The 17,991-nt window shown below is 47.3% G+C and overlaps 1 protein-coding gene across 4 annotated transcripts in view; it reads right to left on the reverse strand.

Annotated features, from left to right (window-relative positions):
* Nucleotides 1-17,991, reverse strand: part of LOC138503307 (interferon alpha-inducible protein 27-like protein 2A) — a 119,888-nt gene that overhangs the window by 29,655 nt on the left and 72,242 nt on the right. For all 4 annotated transcript variants that reach the window (XM_069622920.1, XM_069622921.1, XM_069622922.1 and 1 more), the window contains one exon: nt 7,849-8,010. In XM_069622920.1, the coding sequence (XP_069479021.1) occupies nt 7,849-8,010 (162 nt within the window). The remainder of the gene's footprint in view (nt 1-7,848; nt 8,011-17,991) is intronic.

Here is a 17,991-nt window from a genome sequence, read left to right on the forward strand (position 1 = left end):
CTTGGCAGACTCAGAGAGCTGGGCGTTGGAGGTGCTGCGTGCAGAAATTTCACTTCTTAACAACTCTCGGATCCCCACGAAGAGCAGGCAGTGTAAGCATCGGGCCCGCAAGTCAGAATCCACAACACAAATCATGGAGGAGTAAACAGACGGATCACCCGCATCTGGAAGAGAAAGTGGGGCCTTGTGTTGTCCACACTTTGCGGGTGGGGGCCAAGACTGTGATGAAGGCTATGGGGGATGGCATGGTCAGACGGGTTTGTCTCCAGGGCCCCCTGGATAGATGGCTAGGGCCCTCTACAGTGGAGTCTCATTTGCAATCTAGGACACGATCATCAGTGCCTCTCAGCACTCCGGAAGATGTGTCTGGCCTCGCACGACCTAATGCCCAACTCCCTCCCTATCCCTCTCAATCCACCTTTAATACTGCCTGCCCACCCTCAATTCTAGACAAAGTTACTGGCGGTGTGCCCCCCTCCTTAACTTAGGCCTGTACTTGTTTGCATGCACCGGTCAGGGAAACACAGGTTCCACTTGGGGGACCAAAAAAGTGTCCAATTACTGGAAGCGGTGCTCCCTGAGGTTAGTCTGCCAGCGAGACCACAAGTGATTCCTAACCAAGACACCTGGCAGACACAGGTCGAGTCATTGCTACCCAATAAACAGGAGGCCTGGGGCTTAAAGTCGGACTCTTTTTGGTACAAGGTACTCTTCCACATCAAGTTTATTGAAATGAACCCCACCTCACTTAGTACTTTTTTTATCCGTTCTCGGTTGCTGGAACTCCTGCACTTGATTCCGGATCTATGCGCCATTTCTTCAAAGGATATACAAAAACTAGAACTGCCGACCATTGATAGCTCAGGACCCTGTTCTCAATGTCACTGGGCCTAGCAAGATCATTGTTTTGTCCTCCTTTATTCCCCTCCCTTGCCTCGTCGCGCTCTGAAACACTTGAGTATGAGCGCGATACAAATAAAATATCATATCAGTTAACTGCGCACTGGTAACACTTGTCTCTCCTATAGTAGTGGAGCGCATATGTAAAAATGTAAATTCTTTGCTCTAACAGGGATTTGAGATATTAGTATTTCAACCTTCAAGTCAAGCGTGGCATGCAGTGTTTTCTCCCAGTTCAAAAAGCCCACACTGGGTCCAAGGCCGAATGTGGTTAAGCAAGTCTTGCACAGGCAGCATGGGCAATGGTCCCCCGGAAAGAGTCTCGCCCTATACATCTGCTGTCTTGGAAAACCAGGGTCATAGCTCGTTCCTTAATAATCCGGATTCTCTCTCTGTCTTAATGAGGGCTCAGTGTTTTGCTTGCAGAAAACATGGTTAAGTACACACTTTGATCTGGACGATTACACTGTGGCAGGGTTGGGTGTGAAATCCCCTTCTTTCTTCTCAATTGCCACAGCCCTGCGCCTGCAGGACTGTGGGCGTTCCAAAAATTACTCTTCGGTGTCTTCCGACGCCGTTGGCGAGTGGCGCACGAGCACCCAGTCGGGCCGCAACCACTGTCGCCACGTGTGACGGGGAGCGGGTGAAAGAGAAGATGGCCGCCGGCGCTCTGTGGGTCCGTATCACGGCAGACTTCCGTCACTCCGAGGTCGTCGGGCACGGAAGTGGACCGTACCTCCTCGTCGCCAGTGTTGTGATCGGAAGGGCCACTGTGGTGGAGTGCGGGCCCTCCCCAGATCTGAGCCCCTGCGCGCAGATGGGTCGCGCAAGAACGGACACTGGAGACGTCCGCCTGTTCCGGCGCTCCGGCGTGAACTGCCGGGCGCCGCCTTTATTAACTGGCGCGCATGCGTCGGCTCTCGGGCCGCGCATGCGCGCTTCGTGTACCACGTACACAACACCCATCTTTGTGGCCGCAAAATGGCTGTCCAAAAGGTGGATTATGCATTGGAGCCAAAGTAACGCATAACATTACTGAATTTGCCCAGTACAGGTAATTTCCTAGGTGCCTCTATTAAAAACTCATTGTTTGGCCCTGAGGTATCTTTGTTGGCAACTCTATATGATCCACCGGGTGGTGACATTATATCAGAAATAATCGAAGTCGTGGTAGAGACCATCAGAAATTAGCACACTCAATTCCCCAAGGGTGGGATCATTGTGTCAGGAGATTTTAATGTTGACTGTGTACAGAACCTGCAAAAAATGCGAGGGGTGAAAAGAACGGCCGGCTAAGACCAAGGCGAAAGAATGGCAGGGTGCTCTAGCAGAGTTCGATCTTGTCCCTTTGATTTACAAACTGGGGGAATCACAAATGACGTGGTCTAATGGTCTATACAGTAGCCGTATAGACTTAATTTTTACTGATTCACAAATAGCTAGTTACTGCCCTGAGCTTGAGACTCTGTCCACGACTACCAGCGATCACATAATGTTGTTTATGACTTGCCTCGGGGCACATTCAAAATCTGGTGACATACTGAGTTATAACCCTATGGTTAATACCCAGTGGACCAGGTTGCGATGATACAAACATTGAATGCTGCCTTGGGGCATTGTGGCCTTAATAGACAGGAAATTCGGAGGAAATGTAACTGGGACTTGGGTAAGATCCAGGATCTGTTTATCGCTCCAGATACTAGGCATTTACTCAACAGCAAACATTTGGCCAAGCCAGGAGTGAGATTTGACTACGTAATAGACAAAAAGAAAAAAGAGCTTAATGCTGTAGTGCAGAGAACCAAGAGAAGCCTTATTTTATCCTGGGGTCGGGGGGAGACAAAAATTGTAGCAGAAGCCAGGTCGAGATGCAAGAGTTGGCTACGGGGTTATACATTTTCAGTGAATATGGGAGGCTGGAAATGTATTAATCGGCTGATTAGGACATATGACACCAAGAAATGTTGTTACCTCATACGTAACCATGAGGCTGGTATTGCTGCTAAAGAAATCTACTGCATATCCAAAGAACAATGGGGCTCCTTTATTAAGAAGTCCTACTGGTGGGACCAGGATTTCACTCTGGTAGAGGAGCACAGGTCAATGCGCAAGTTGATGGTAAGCGCATTTGTAAGGGAGGTGGGCCTGGTGTCCATCATTATAAAGTCTACGGCCTCCAGGGTGACAGGCCCTGACGGCCACTGTAACGTGGTTCTTAAGAACGACCCACAGTTTTAGGAGCCAATGCTTCAATTACTATTCTTGGAGATTTGAGAAACAGGAATAATCCCTTGTTCCTTTAAAGGCTCAATCTTGATATCGGTCTGCAAGAAAGGTCCATGTGACCAACCGCCAAATTACAGACTTTTGGCCATGTTGGACTGCAGTTCCCAAATATTTGCAAACATATTACTGGACCGTTTATCTTTTTGGGTGACGGAGAAGGGCTTGCTGAATTTTCAGCAAACAGGTTTCAGAAAGAGCTGTGGGACCAACCGTTCAATCTGGGCCCTCCTAACCGTAATACCGGATTTACCGTGCTACCCTGGCTCCATGTTATATCTGTGATTTGTAGATTACTCGGCCACTTTCAACAGTGTGTTAAGAACTAAACTCTTGGAAAACATGGCACGATGGGGTATAGACCCGTCGCTTTTGTCTTTTAATAAATCTTTATACAACAACACACATGCTAGGGTAAGGACGCGGGAGGGGGCCCTGTCTGGACTCTTCCCTACTAATAGAGGGTTAAAACGACTGTCCGTTGGCACCCCTGCTTTTTAATCTCTATATAGCTGAGCTAGCCATTGCACTCAAGGCCCTAAATAATCCTCCGCCGCACTACGGCAGTGATTTTATCACTTAACTGAGGTGTGCAGACGATACCGTTAATTTAGATCGCACAGTGGTCAGCCTCCAGCGCTCTTTAGATTCCCTCTATGCTTTTGCCGGTGAGCACAGAATTAGTGCCAATGCCTTCATAACTAAAACTATGCAGCTTGGTAAAAGGGCCTATGGTGTCCCTTCTTTTGTTTGGAATCTAGGAGGTGTTAATCTAGAACAGATAGCCGAAGACAAATACCTGGGTATTTGGATCAGAGCAACTATTTTGCCCGCATATTTGGCTGAGGGGATAACGCTCAAGGCTTGGCAGAAGAGGCTGTCAATAAAAAGGATTATCGACTCCCCTTGGGGATCGTTCGATCGAGGCAATAATTCTCACCCATAGGATCTCAATTGTGCTGAGCATATTATATGCCTTGGAGGTTTTTCCCGAGAAGGTGGTATCGTGGCTCCCAAGGTTGGAAGCAAAAAACCTCGGATCATTACTCAGACTTCCTAGCAGAGTTCCCGTTGAAGCCATAAGACTTGAACCAGGTTTACCCTCTCTCCTCTCCCTTTCGAAAATCTCAGCCTGTAACTTCTGAGCGAAAATGCATTTTGGCTGCCTAGGAGCAGGCTCTTTATTAAGTCGGCCCGTTACACGCGCTAGTAGATTTACTAAGAGTGTATGGTTGAGGGATCTGGGGGCTATGGTTATGCAACATTTCTTTTGAAATATGAGTATACACTATGGCTGAATCGTGGCTGCACTCCATAGGTATAAGATTTACTCGCATCAAGGCTTTTCTATTGATCGCCCAATGCATCACCTTATAAAGCTCCGCTTACCTGCACTCACTAGACTTATTCATCAGTCCGTCTATACGCTCTTCCGGTACTTGAAAATACGGGTGCTTGGGTGGGCCTTCCCATGGGAGAAAGACTTTGTAGACTTGGTGGCAAGCACTTAGAGTCCCCACGTCACATCCTCACACAATGGGATGCCCTTGGTTTGGAGTATGACAAAGCTTACTGCAAATTCTGGTCCATGATTTTTGGTGCTGAGTCCCTAGTGATGGCCCCAGCGGCTTTTCACATACGGCAATTGGCTGGAAAGCTGTCACTTTAATTTTAATGCACAATAGCAGTGGATTTTATTGAAAATGTATCTATAATACAGATCGGTCTGATCTTTCTTTTTAGTACTTAGTGGAAACAATAAATGTGTTTTAATGAATTGCTGATATTGTAATATTGTAATATTTGGTTTTCAATATAGTGTAAAAGGTGACAATGCTCAACCAAATGCACTTAATAATAATACAAAAATACAAAAAAAAATTCAGAAGAGGCATAGCATGGGGAGAGTCATACGAGGTATGGGAGGCAAGAATGGCGAGGAAGGCACAGGAGAAAAGCAGCATGGAATGAATAAATGGCACAGACAACATGGACAATATGAAAGGCATAGGAGACATGCAAAGGCAAAATAGCCTAACAAGGCACTGAAAGGCATAAGAGGGAACACATTGTGTCACTATGTTAATGTTACAGGATATTTGTAACGCGCACTATCACCACCAGAGTGGTCCCCTGGCGCTCTGGCGGCTCTGAAAAAGGAAGAATGGGGGAGGGGGGAGTTAGTGGGAATAAGCTGGAAAAGTGCAAGAGAGCAGTGATGTGCTTTTGGTAGTCGTTGTGTGCTGTTGTGCAAGTCTATGTGTGATTAGTTTTATTGTTGCAGTGTAGTGAAGTTTGTGCGGTTTGCTGTGTTTTAGGTTTGTGGTTATGTTTGGTTAGAATTTGAGAGGTGTATGAAGAGGGATGAGATTGTTAGTGGATTGGTTAGTTGGTATTGCTGTCCTTGCAATTGTGTCTAGGAGTGATGCTTGCCATCATTCACTGTTCCATCTGAGTGGGGCACTTGCTAATCTTCAGTGATGTAACCCCTTCACGACCAGTATTGCTTGTATGGCAGATATATCCGCGGTTGGTTTTAGGTGCTTGAGAGTCTTGTCTGTTGTTGCAGACATTCAACACACTGTAGGCAGTTGGGCGATGCAGAAGGTTGTGGCTGAGGTAACCATAGCCAGACCCTTGTCCGAATGGTTTGTACTCTATGCATTTATACTGAGGTCCAGGTACAGAGCCTGGTTAAAAAGGTATTGAAAAGGGGATCCCTTGATCTCAACACAGACATCCAGCAGGAGGCCTTGTGAGAATGAATATGGATGTGGTGTTGCGTGCTACGCCTAATGGCACTCACTGATGGTGCTCAGGAAGTGCACATATTAAGAGGTGAAGCCATAGATTGCGTATCGTCTGCTGGTAGGGCAATGGTTGTTGACCATCAAGTGCTGTAGTGCTTTCCCGAGCCCTATTATGAGTGAGTCTAGTGGTAGTGGTCATCTGGCCAGGACCATTCATTCACTGAGTGAAATAGAATTAGCAGGAGCCCTCTAGTGCATGGTGTGCAGGTGCATTTCGGTGGCAGAAATGAGACGTTGTACAAGGGACTTGTGCTGTGTGGCAAGCCTTCTTGCACCCATGGGCTTCGACAAGCGTGTCAAGCCATTTCTCTCAGTCGGGATCCTCAGGCAAGTGTTGTCGGATCATTAAATGTTGCAGAGGTTAAGCAGATGCCTGCATGATGAGTCTGAGTGTGAGTGTGAGTGTGATGGAAGTCTGGTAATGGTCATTCAATGCTTAGGTGCAGTAGAGTGTGTGTTGTAAACAAGTGTCTGAGTGGGGGGATGCATGCGTCCTGAAGTTTTCTGGCATGGGCCATTTGAACAATAGGTCTAGGGGGACATCTGGGTGGCGAGGATGGAACCATCCTCATATTCTCTGGCATGGGTCAATCGAACAATGTGGGTTGGAGAGAAATCAGAAGCCTTGTTAAAGGCAGGGTGTTGGTGATGTGTTTGTCTTGTAATAGTTTCAGGCTTTAGTCTGTCGGGGGCAGTGAGGGTTTATGCATCCTGATCTGGTTTGTGTGGGCGTGAAGCCCCTACAACAGCTGATGAGGTCAGGTGCTCCCAACAGGGCCAGAGGAAGGAGGAACTTGAGCAGATAAACCTGACAGAACAAGTTGTGTCAACAGTGTATTTGACCTGGTGTAATGAAGGGCCAGTCTATCCCCTATGAGCATTTGAGGCGGACGAGAGGAGAAGGTGAGCGTGTGCAGTTGGGGTGGGGGGGGCGCCTGTGGCGCTCCTAGCAAAGCAGAGGAAAGAGGTACCCTAGTAGTAGAGCCCGATGGGGTGACTTAAGCCAACAGTGTATTCGGCTTTGCTACATTACTTCAGGAGGTGGCACTACAGGCTTTGAAAGATAAACTGCTTAGAAAGGGCCCCCTTTTCTTCCACACTGTTAAGGAGAAACTCAAGGTATCTCAAGGTATTCGCTCAACACAAGTACATGCTTTACAGGATATCCAAGAAGTTAGGCAAGTGTGGAGTGGGCCTTCAGCCTCCTCTCTGGAACAGAGAGAACTCTCTGTTCACTGTGAAGCGATTTCCTGATTGCAATGTATGGTCTGGGTAACATCACCTAAATAAATGCAATCCCTGGTAGTCAATCCTGGACTGGTGAGATGACTATCTACAAGGGCCCCAGCTCCACTCCTCGGGGAAAAGAAATCCTACCAGGTGGTCAGGATAACCACCGACGAAGCAAATAAGTGCCATGTAAGTACACTGCTCTGAAATCTATTGCATGTGGATCTTCTGGAAACATGGGACGGCTTTCGCTCTGAAGGCCTGGATTGGAGACACCTTGATAATGTATTGTCATTTGCTCATATGTCAAACAAGTCCCACTCCTACCCACAAGTCACTCTCACTCCAGATGGGTGAAGCCCTTATTAACAACTTGCATCAGCCTTTCCTTCTACCTCAATCACTAAAATACTGCATTATCTCCTTAGTGTCCTTCGTTTGCTTCAAACCTGACATCTGTTACCTGTGCTGGGGCTGCAATACAGGAATTCTAATTCTATTATAAAAGGCGGCAAGGAATGGCACTTCAACTCCGATAACATGAGGCCTAGCATTTTCCCTGACTTTGACCTCATAAGCCTGGAAACTCTTCGCCATTCAAAGTTGCACTGATTCTTCTCCTTACCCAAGCTTTGTAAGGTGGCGACTACCCCTCCAGCTGGCACGCCACCTCCGTTGGCGATGGCCGAGATCTTCATCAACCAGGCAGCTGCCGTATTTGCAGCTATGCCTGTGCCGGTGAATCCCAGAGCAGTCAATGCAGCAGGGGCGGCAAATGCAGTAAGCCCTGTGCAAGAGAAGAGAGGTTAGTGATACAAATAAGTTGGACGTCGTCCTTTCTATTATCAGTTTCTTCAAAGCACCAATGGCCTGCCATGCAGCAAATGCTGGTGTTCCAGTACTCATACTATACCCGCTGCTCCATCATTGCATCTCTGCAGCTATGGTACTGGACCCCAATCCTGACCTGTGGCGCCCTGGTCCAAGACTGGGCCCCAACAAAAACAGGAGTACCCCGTATTACTCCAAAACTGGGACCACAATCAACACAAATGAACATGATAATTCAACAATGGGGGTCATTACGAGTGTGGCGGTAAGGAGTTAACGGCACCGGTAAAGGTGCCAGAGCCGTCAACTCCTTACCTCCACATTACAAGTTCTGCTCGCGGGACCCCACCAAACAGCATGACCCTGGTCCCCCCTACGTCCCCCGCCAACAGCATATCCCTGTCCCTTGAGCCCCTCACCAAACTGCATGTCCCACCACCATACAGCATCCCCAGTGTCCCCCTCCCACACCAAACAACATGTCCCTCACCCCTCCCCCCTATTCCTACCACACTGATCAATGGCATGGCTCTGGTCTGCCATACTCCTGCCCCCATCAAACAGCATGGCACTAACCACCCCCTATTCCCCGCACCAATGGCATACCCATATCTCCCCGAGTTCCCCACCAAACTACATTTCCCTCCACCCACTACCAAACAACCTGCCTGTGTCCACCTAACCCCACCAAATAGCATGCCCCTGGTCCCCCTTATTCCCCCACTCCCCACCAATGGCATGGCCCTGGTCCCCCATATGCCCCCCTCACCCCTACCAAACAGCATGGCCCTGGTGCCCCCTATTCCCACCAACCCCCACCATTGGCATGGCTCTGGTCTGTCATATCCCCCCATCCCCACCAATCGCCATGGCACTGGCCTCCCACTGTTCCCCCACATCAATGGCATGGCCTTGGTCCCTTGAGCTCCCCATCAAGCTGTATGTCTCCGATCCCACAACCAAACAGCAATCCCCCAGTCCCCCTTATTCCCCCACTCCCCATCAATGGCATGACACTGGTCCCCCATATCCCCCTTCATTCCCACCAAACAGCATGGCCTGGTCCCCCCTGTTCCCACACCCCCCAACCAATAGCATAGCTCTGGTCTGCCATATTCCCAACCACCAAACAGCACAGCACTGGCCTCTCCCTATTCCCCCCACCAACGACATGGCCCTGGTCCCTTGAACCCCCTACCAAACATTATGTCTCCGAACCCACCACCAAACAGCATGCCCAATGTACCCCCACCAAACAGCATGGGCCTGGTCCCCTCTATTCCCCAACCAATAGCATGGTCCTGGTACCCCCTTTTGCCCCCCACCAATAACATGCCCTGGACCTCCCTTAACCTCCCCCACCAACAGCATGACCCATGCCCCCCGCCTCACCAACGGCATGGCCCTGGTTCCCCCCACTACCTCCCAGGGCTACCTACGGCATGGCGCAGGTCTGCCCTATTCCATCCCACCCCTAACCAAAAGAGATGTCCCTTGACGTCCACCCCCCACAACCAAATGCATGCCCCATGTCCCCCCACCCCAACCAAACGGCATGACATGCGCACCCCTACCCCATCCAAATGGTATTTTCCATGTTCCCCCACCCCCTCTGAACAATAACTTGCTGTGCGAACAGGCAGGCGGATGAGCAGACGGGCAGGCAACGATCAGCGGGCAAGCGAGCCTACGATCAGCAGGCAGGCTGGCATCGGTGGACGATAGGAGCACCTCCGGACAACTTTGTTCTGCAACTGGCGTGGCAAGTATGAAACGCCTTACGGCAACAAGCCTTAATAGCCACAAGAGCCATAGTGCTGGCCCTCTATTGGCCCAGCACATGCACTACCCGGCTCGTACGAGCCCCCCATAGTGCATGCACTGAACCAATAGAAGGCCAGTATTGTTCCCAGGCCAGGCAACAAACACTTTCCTAATGGAGGGCGGCCCTTTGCTGCTGGCTGCCTGCTCTCACTTAGAAACAGCGTTAACCCCCGCGGCCGTAAAGGAGAGCATGGCGCACTGGACTTGGCCTGTGGGCCACATGTTGTGCACCCATGAGTTTGTCTATCTCATAGATGCTTTACAATGATTAACCGTTGAGGTATAGGAACTATGTCAGGAAAACTCCACATTACGACAGGCAATGGCGTTAGAGAAAATACTCAACAAGACCTTCCTGGGATGCATCCAGTGGGCTTTAAATTTGATGGATCCCCAGAAAGGTTCAAGGAATTTCTAGATCACTGTGTGATTCATTTCACTTTTAGACCCCACCAATTTCTTTCTGATAGAGCCAAAGTGGGGCACATGGTTACTAGCATGATGGGGAATACCCTGGCATGGGTAACTCTGCTAGTGACTGCGTGCAATCTGATTTTGGACAGTTATCCAGCCTTCATAAACACATTAAAGGCTATGTATGACAGGCCAGAGACGGCATACATGGCCCACAAGATGCTCCCCGATTTCTCCCAGGGTACCTTGGATACTCTAACCTATGTTACTAGGTTTCGCCAAATGATTGATAGGACGGGCCAGCCGGAGGACACCAAGAACACATTATTCATGAGAAGTTTGTCCGAAAAGAGTTAAAGGACAAGCTTGCTCGAGTTGCACGACCACTGACCTTTGCAGACCTCATCACTATGGTCCTCCAGTTAGATTACCGACTCCAGAAGAGAAAAGGCAAACGCAAGATGAGTCAGTACTCCAGGCCCAGAATGAACCTGAGCCTAAACCCAACTTATTCGTCCACTGAAATCTGAAGCTGAGCATGAGGAACCAATGCAAATAGGCTTGGCCCAAGGTTCTCTCTCTGACGAAGATGGGAAACGCAGAGAGTCCCTGGGATTATGCATGTACTGTGGGAACCGAGGCCATTTGGTCAAAGAATGCTCTGTGGCTCCCGGATGATGACAGGGAAACGCCATCTACCGTCCTGGAGTGGGACAACAGCTCAGGAGAAAATGCATGGTCCCATTCTGCAAACTATAGAAAACGAACAGGAACAGTCTTACCTGATACCACAAATAATACTTTTGATACCTTCAGAAGAAATTAATGAAATACCAGCGTTGGTTGACTGTGGGGCAGCTGGTCTTTTCATGGATATGCAGTGGGCCTTCAGCATCAAGTACCCAGGACAACTAAATGAACATTACAAGCAGTTGAGGGAGTTGACGGACAGCCCTTGAAGTCAGGACTTGTGAAGGAACAGACTACCGGAATCATCATAAAAATAGGACAACAGGAAGAAATCCTATGTTTTGATCTCATCAAAATAGTGCACTATCCCATGATACTGGGTATGTCATGCTTAAAAAGGCATAATCCCTATATTAACTGGAGAGCAGGAACCCTGGCCCTGGGATCGGAACAATGTGTCAGAGAATGCTTGACGACAAGACCAATACCTAGCGACGTTGTCAACCCTCCAGATAATAACCTAACCGTGGCAACAGTTTACTCCATTCCTCCGGAATATTGGGATTTCAGAGATGTGTTCATGGAACCACCAGAGGTCGAACTAACACTGCATAGACGAGGGGACCGTGCTATTGAGCTACTGCCTGCTGCTTTGTTGCCTTATAGCCGTATGTATATCCTTTCGAAGGCTGAAAAAGAAGCCTTAAGGGCTTAGCTAGACGGACACTTGAAGGGCCTAATTGTTCCGTCTAGGAGCGCCTTTGTTTTTCATGATTAAAAAGGATACCAGAGAATTGAGGACCTGTCTGGATTATAGCGGTCTGAACAGGATTACCATAAAAGATAAATACCCCCTGCCCTTGATTTCTGACTTTCTTGAAGCAGTTCGTGGGGCCACTATTTTTTCCGAACTAGATCTGCAGGGAGTCTACCACCTCGTCAGAATTAGAGCAGGGGATGAATGGAAGACTACCTTTAGAAAGCCATTTGGTCTTTAGGAGTATAGGATAATGCCCTTTGGCCAGGCTGACGCCACAGCAGTGTTTCAAATGTTTGTTGACATGTTGTTTTAAGATCTATTGTTTGTTTGTTATCGTCTATTTAGACAATATACTACTTTTTTAAAATTCTCCCGATGACCACGTCCTCCATGCTTAAAGGCCAACCTGGATACATGCCAGTTCCATGTCTCTTCAATATGCTATTTGGGTTACATACTTTCTACTGACGGTATTGAAATGGATCCACGCATGGTCAGTGCCATTTTGCGATGGCCACCCCTTTCATCTGTGAAAGGGATTCAGCAATTCTTGGGATTGGCATATTTTGATAGGAAATATATCCAAGACTTTTCCACACAGATACAACCTATAACTCACCTTCGCCAGAAAGAAAATCAAAAGGGAGAGTTTTAATGGACCCCTTATGCAGATTTAGTATTTCACTGGTTGAAGCAGCCTTTACTCAGGCTCCTGTGTTGTGTCAACCCAATACTTCCATGCCTTTCAAGTTGGAAATAGACGCCTCAGAATCTGCAGGGGTTGCTATTCTCTTGCAACTACAGACTGATGATCAGAAACATCCGATTACATATTTTTCACAAACTACTGAAAGAACATATTCAGTTTTGGAGAAAGAACTGTAGGACGCTAATTTGGCTTGCCAGGAATGGAGACACCTATTAACGGGCACAAGGTACCTGTTTGAATTCTGAACTGATCATAAAAACCTATTGACACTACAAGATTCTGAATGGAGAAACAGCAGGCGAGCACAGTGGGCGTACTTCTTCACAGAGCAAGTCTTTAGAGTGACATATATTCCTGACACCAAGACTGTTATAGCCGATGCTCTCGCCAGAAGCAACTTAAGTCCTGCAACCATTCTTCCTCCCCAGGAACAACTATTGGCAGGGAAAAGGTTTCTCTTCTTCATACAACCATTCCTTCAGCAAGTGCATGAAGCTACCAAGGACCTTCGTCTGACTGTTACTTCAGGATCCGAAACTCTACAGGGTCTTCAAAACCATCCGGGTTATGCCTTCAAAGGTACTCCGCTGTTCATACCATCTACCTCCCTTCATGAGCAATCCTTAGGTCTTTCCCATAACTATCCAGCGGCCGGGCATCATGGCGAGAAGACAGCAGGTAACATTTTTACTAGATACTTCTGGTGGCCTCAGTGACAGTTGGACATATTGAAATATGTCAAATCATGGCCGACGTGTACTAAAGGCAAACATTCCACCCAACCCCACTAGAAACATTGTTGCCACTTCCAATGCCAACAGGCCATGAGTGGCCATATGTACTGGCGTCATCGTCAAAATGCCACCTTCCCAAGGCATGACAACCATAATGGTTACTGTGGGCCCATTCGCCAAAGTGGCCCATTTTGTCATAAGATGCGTCCCCAACCAGGTCTATGTGGCACAGATGGAAATGGACTGCTGTGTGTTTTATTACACCATTTCAAAGATGGTGCATAGTTTCCCCGAAATTTAACACTGAACACATTTTTTCAGCTATTTCCAAGATGGCGCTTCACATGCATTGCATGTTCGGCAAGGATTGCTGTGCGGAGGGATTGGATATAGGCAGCATTTCCTCTGCATTCTATGTTGTCATCGGATGGAAATTTTCGGGTTTGTGGAGCTGAACCTCAACATCTCTCTGTTCCTGTTTATCATCAAGGGTGTTCTAACCCAGGAGGGCTCCCTAGGTTTACACAACCTCCTATTGCCAATTCACAGTCCAGATCACAAATTAAGGTTAGTACTCGCTATATAGCTGACAAATTTAGATGCATTGGCCAAATTACCGTCTGCTTCAGAAATGTCATCTGTTTTTTACGGGGCATGTATTGTCTGCATGGTCTACCCACATCCATAATTTCAGATCAGGGACACCAATATGTGTCTAAATTCTGGAAATACATGTGTGCCATCCATTGGATCAAAAGAAACATATCATCTGTGTATCACCCCCAAACCAATGGTGCCACTGAACTGGTTAACCAGGACTTGAGCAATATGTACACTGTTTTCCAGTGTGGCTGCTGATAATTGGGCCCAGTTGTTGCCTATTTTTGAATTTGCATACAATAATGCTAACCAGTCTGCTCTAGGAACCTCCCCGTCCTTCACCACCTATGGTTTCCATCCCTAAATGTTTACATGAAAACCTAGCCCTCCAACACCTTTTTCCGCAGTTGACAATATGGTCTCTAACACACAAGAAGGTCACAAGTGTATTTATATGCATTTACAGGAAGCTCAGATAACCATGAAAATATATGCTGATCTAAGAAGATCTCGTGACCCAGCTTTTCAAGCTGGTTGCTGGGTCTGGTTGGTTTCTAAATATCTTCCCCATCATTTGGCACTTTCTAAATTGAGGCCTCGTTACTTTGGTCCTTTTCGAACACAACAACGTATCAACCCTGTGGCCTTTCTTCTGCAGCTGTCCCCTTCTTGGAAAAGGATACATCTGATTTTCCATTCATTCCAACTTCGAACTATGTACCTGAGTCTCCCCCATCATAAAGGAGTAAAGGATCCTCAAATTCAGCTTGACGGTTCACCGGAATTCAAGGTCTTGTCCGTTTGTGATTCCAGATATCACTGGGGAAAACTTCAGTACCTGGTGGAGTAGAAAAGGTAGCAACCATATGATCGGACCCGAGAGCCTCCCCATCTTCATGCCCCTATGTTGTTGTGCATATACCACTGCCTTTATCCCAGTAAACCAGGTTCTGTGCTCTTGGGACACAGGGGCATATTGTCATGCTTCCTCAGTATCGGGGCATTCTATGTGCCTGATGTGCCGTTAGGAAGTGGCACTATTGGTGGTCTAGTATTCCTCCAGTGACTCATCACACTCTGTGCATCCTATCCAGGATGTTATCTTCAGATATTGGCACCAGGTCGTCGCGTCACAAAGCCTTCTGCTTTGCAGGTACGCTCATAGTCTTGCTCTGCTTGTTACCTTCTTGTCCTGTTCCCTCTACAACCCGCTCCTCTTCAGCTTTGTTCTAATTCTCCTCATTCCTTCTCCTGCCCCACTATGCTTCTGGCCTGCTCCAGTTCCGAATCCACCTTAGTTCTGCCTTCCAGGATCCCCTTCCTCCTTCCTTGTCCTTGACTGCTGTTGATTCCTACTTCTCTGCTTCTGATTCCTACCAGATTCACTTGACCCCCCTAGTATCACCTCTGACCGTCCTCCTCGACTTAGATCATCACTGGGGTTTTCTTCCCCATGAGGGTTTCCCCCTATTAGACTGTGACTGGTTTAGTTTGGTCTCCAGGCTGGCCTCCCTCTGGGATAGGTCATACCCTCGTCACTTAAAAGAAAACCCTCCACACACGTACTCAGAGAAATCCTGGACGAAGTACAGTGCAAGGTGAGAAATGTGCGCATTCTGAACCCCATAGTTCTGACCATAATCCTTGCAGCATCGGCACAGCACCCATACATTTCAAATCCAGCACAACAAAACTAAAATGTGTGACAAAATCACTAGCTTGTAGTTATTGTTTGAGAGGCAGCTTGTTGTTATACATAATATGAAGAAAAATTGAAGATCTGCACAAAAAGAAAAACCTTTTCTATGCATATCAATCAAGCAGTAACATAAGTAAGACAGTTGAAAAGGGGGCTATGTTGTGACTCATTTTAATTGTTTTAGGAGAAGGCACTGATTGGGTATGGAACTGGAGTGTGCCCAATCCCTTTTTATTACCCTACGCTCAGTCTTATTAGAAGGGCTTGTAGCAGGCAATGATTCACTCCCCAACCCAAACTTCAGTCTTAAAAAGGAAATAGCTTGATACACGCCACCAGGATTGCCAGAAATAGTGCACTCTTGCGGAAAGATACTAGAAAGGGTAGCCAGTGTTTTTACTGTGAAATCTTCACAGCACATTGTTGGGCTGAAATTTCCCACAAAATGCAGAGGGTACCCTTCGGTGAGGCAATACGTGATCCTGCGAGTGCAACTACAGGGACATCAAGCCGCATTTTGCAGGAAAACTAAGGTAAATAATATGCAGTTAGAAAAAAAAAAGCAGTGACATGGTTTCCTGTAAAACACATGGGGCCTCATTATAACTCAGGAGGTCCGGAAATAACGGTGGCGGTAAACCCGCCGCCACCGTTGTTTCCGGACCGCCTGATCCCGACTCCTGCAGGCGGGAGGTGATGTTCCCGCCAGGTCTGACCTGGCGGGTTTAACACCGCCCGCCTGCAGGCGGCCGAGGAAACACCGGCAGCATTACGAGATGCTGCCCGTGTTTCCATGATCCCCATTCCCATCGAGTCCCAAGGACTCGATGGGAATGGGGATTAACACCATTCCGCCTCCGTGATTCCCGGAAAACCAGGGTTGTAATGCCCCGGTAATTCCGGGAATCACGGAGGCGGAATGGTAATACGAGTCCGGCGGTAACCGGGCGGTTTTACCGCCACGGTTACCGCCGGACTCGTAATGAGGCCCCATGAGTACAATGTTTATCCTTCAGTCCTGCTTTTAGGAAAGCAACATTAGTACTGCTATTTCGTGCAGTGTATTTCTATTTTGAGGCCAAATTCCTTAGAGCAGGGGTCTGCAACCTGCCCGTCTCCCAATGTTTTGGACTATGACTCTGATGATCCCTCAGAATTAACTATGCTGGTTATATAATGCAATAATGCAGTCCTGGGGACAGAATACAGATACTTTGCACCGGTGTAAGTGAAAAGGTGCATGGTATTAGTTCTAGTTGCTCAAGTCGAGGGTACATGCGGGTGGACGGAGTCCCTCACTTTTTTTATGCTAATTTCTGGTTGCACCACATTCAAACAGTACGTTAATGAAACCCCCCACTTTTCTTTTAGGACTTGACCCCTACCTAGTGCTAATACCATTCCTTATTAGCACTAGGGCAAACTTTTCCCTGGTGCAAAAATACATTTACAGTGCATGTTTTTTTTTAACGCCCTAGCAGAAGTTGTCAGTCGCACCTTGCCTTATCTCCCATGAGTGCCCTGTTTGGGCTGCGGCGGGGACGTTCCCGAGCCCAGAATCAGATCCTTCTTTAACATTGGGAGCCTTATTGCCAAAGGCTGTATATTGAAAAAGTGGAAGAAAGCGAATCCCCTGTCAGGCAAGGATTGGGTGGCCGATTTAACCTGGGTTGAGAACTGTGAAGACTTTATGTAAGCACCAGGCCTAGCTGGGCCAAACCGAAAGGTATTTGGTGCGACATCGGGTCTACCTAGCACAAATTCAAGTTAACACAAATGTTCTATTATGTTATCACGGTTTTGGGACTACAGGTTAAGTGGGATATTGAGCAAAGGCTACTTACTGCCCAATGTAACGGGTGTATGCTCAAAATATTGCAAGTCATGTGAAGTGCGATTCCTGATGCATGTTACAATTCTTGTAAAGATCTGCTGTTGGATAACTGTTTAAAGATCTGCTGTTGGATAACTGTTTAAAGATCTGCTGTTGGATAACTGTTTAATTCTGTCTGCCAAGCAAAAATAAATGTTACAAAAATAAAGTGCTTATTTTTGTATGCAATTTTTCCCTAGTGCTTAAACCATGCAAAAATGCACTTGGCATAGTACAAAGGTTTTCTAATAGGGTGCCAATGTTTTTTGCAGTAGGGCAAGCTTTGCCTGCCAATACTGTGCAACCTTGCACTTCCTACTTGCACATAATGTATACCTATGTTACACAAGCAATTAAGACCAATTGCTGCAAGAAGCTGCATGATGTTGCTTTTCTAAAGGTATGTCTCTGACTGTAGCACAAACTCAATGTTATAGATAAATGATATGCCATTTTATTACTTCATGAAATGTGTATATTCTGAAGGTTTCCTGCAATGTATTGTCAATGATCTGGTTGCGTTGCTGTTTCTACAATAGTATCCTGTTTGATGGATAGTGAGTATGACATTGATACAATGTAAAATGTTTTTTTTGTTTTTGTTTTTTTACTTTCTCTCTTTTGTTTCACTTTG

This window comes from Ambystoma mexicanum, chromosome 11 (genome assembly GCF_040938575.1).
Source record: "Ambystoma mexicanum isolate Mex_15411 chromosome 11, UKY_AmexF1_1, whole genome shotgun sequence".
Lineage (NCBI taxonomy): Eukaryota > Metazoa > Chordata > Amphibia > Caudata > Ambystomatidae > Ambystoma > Ambystoma mexicanum.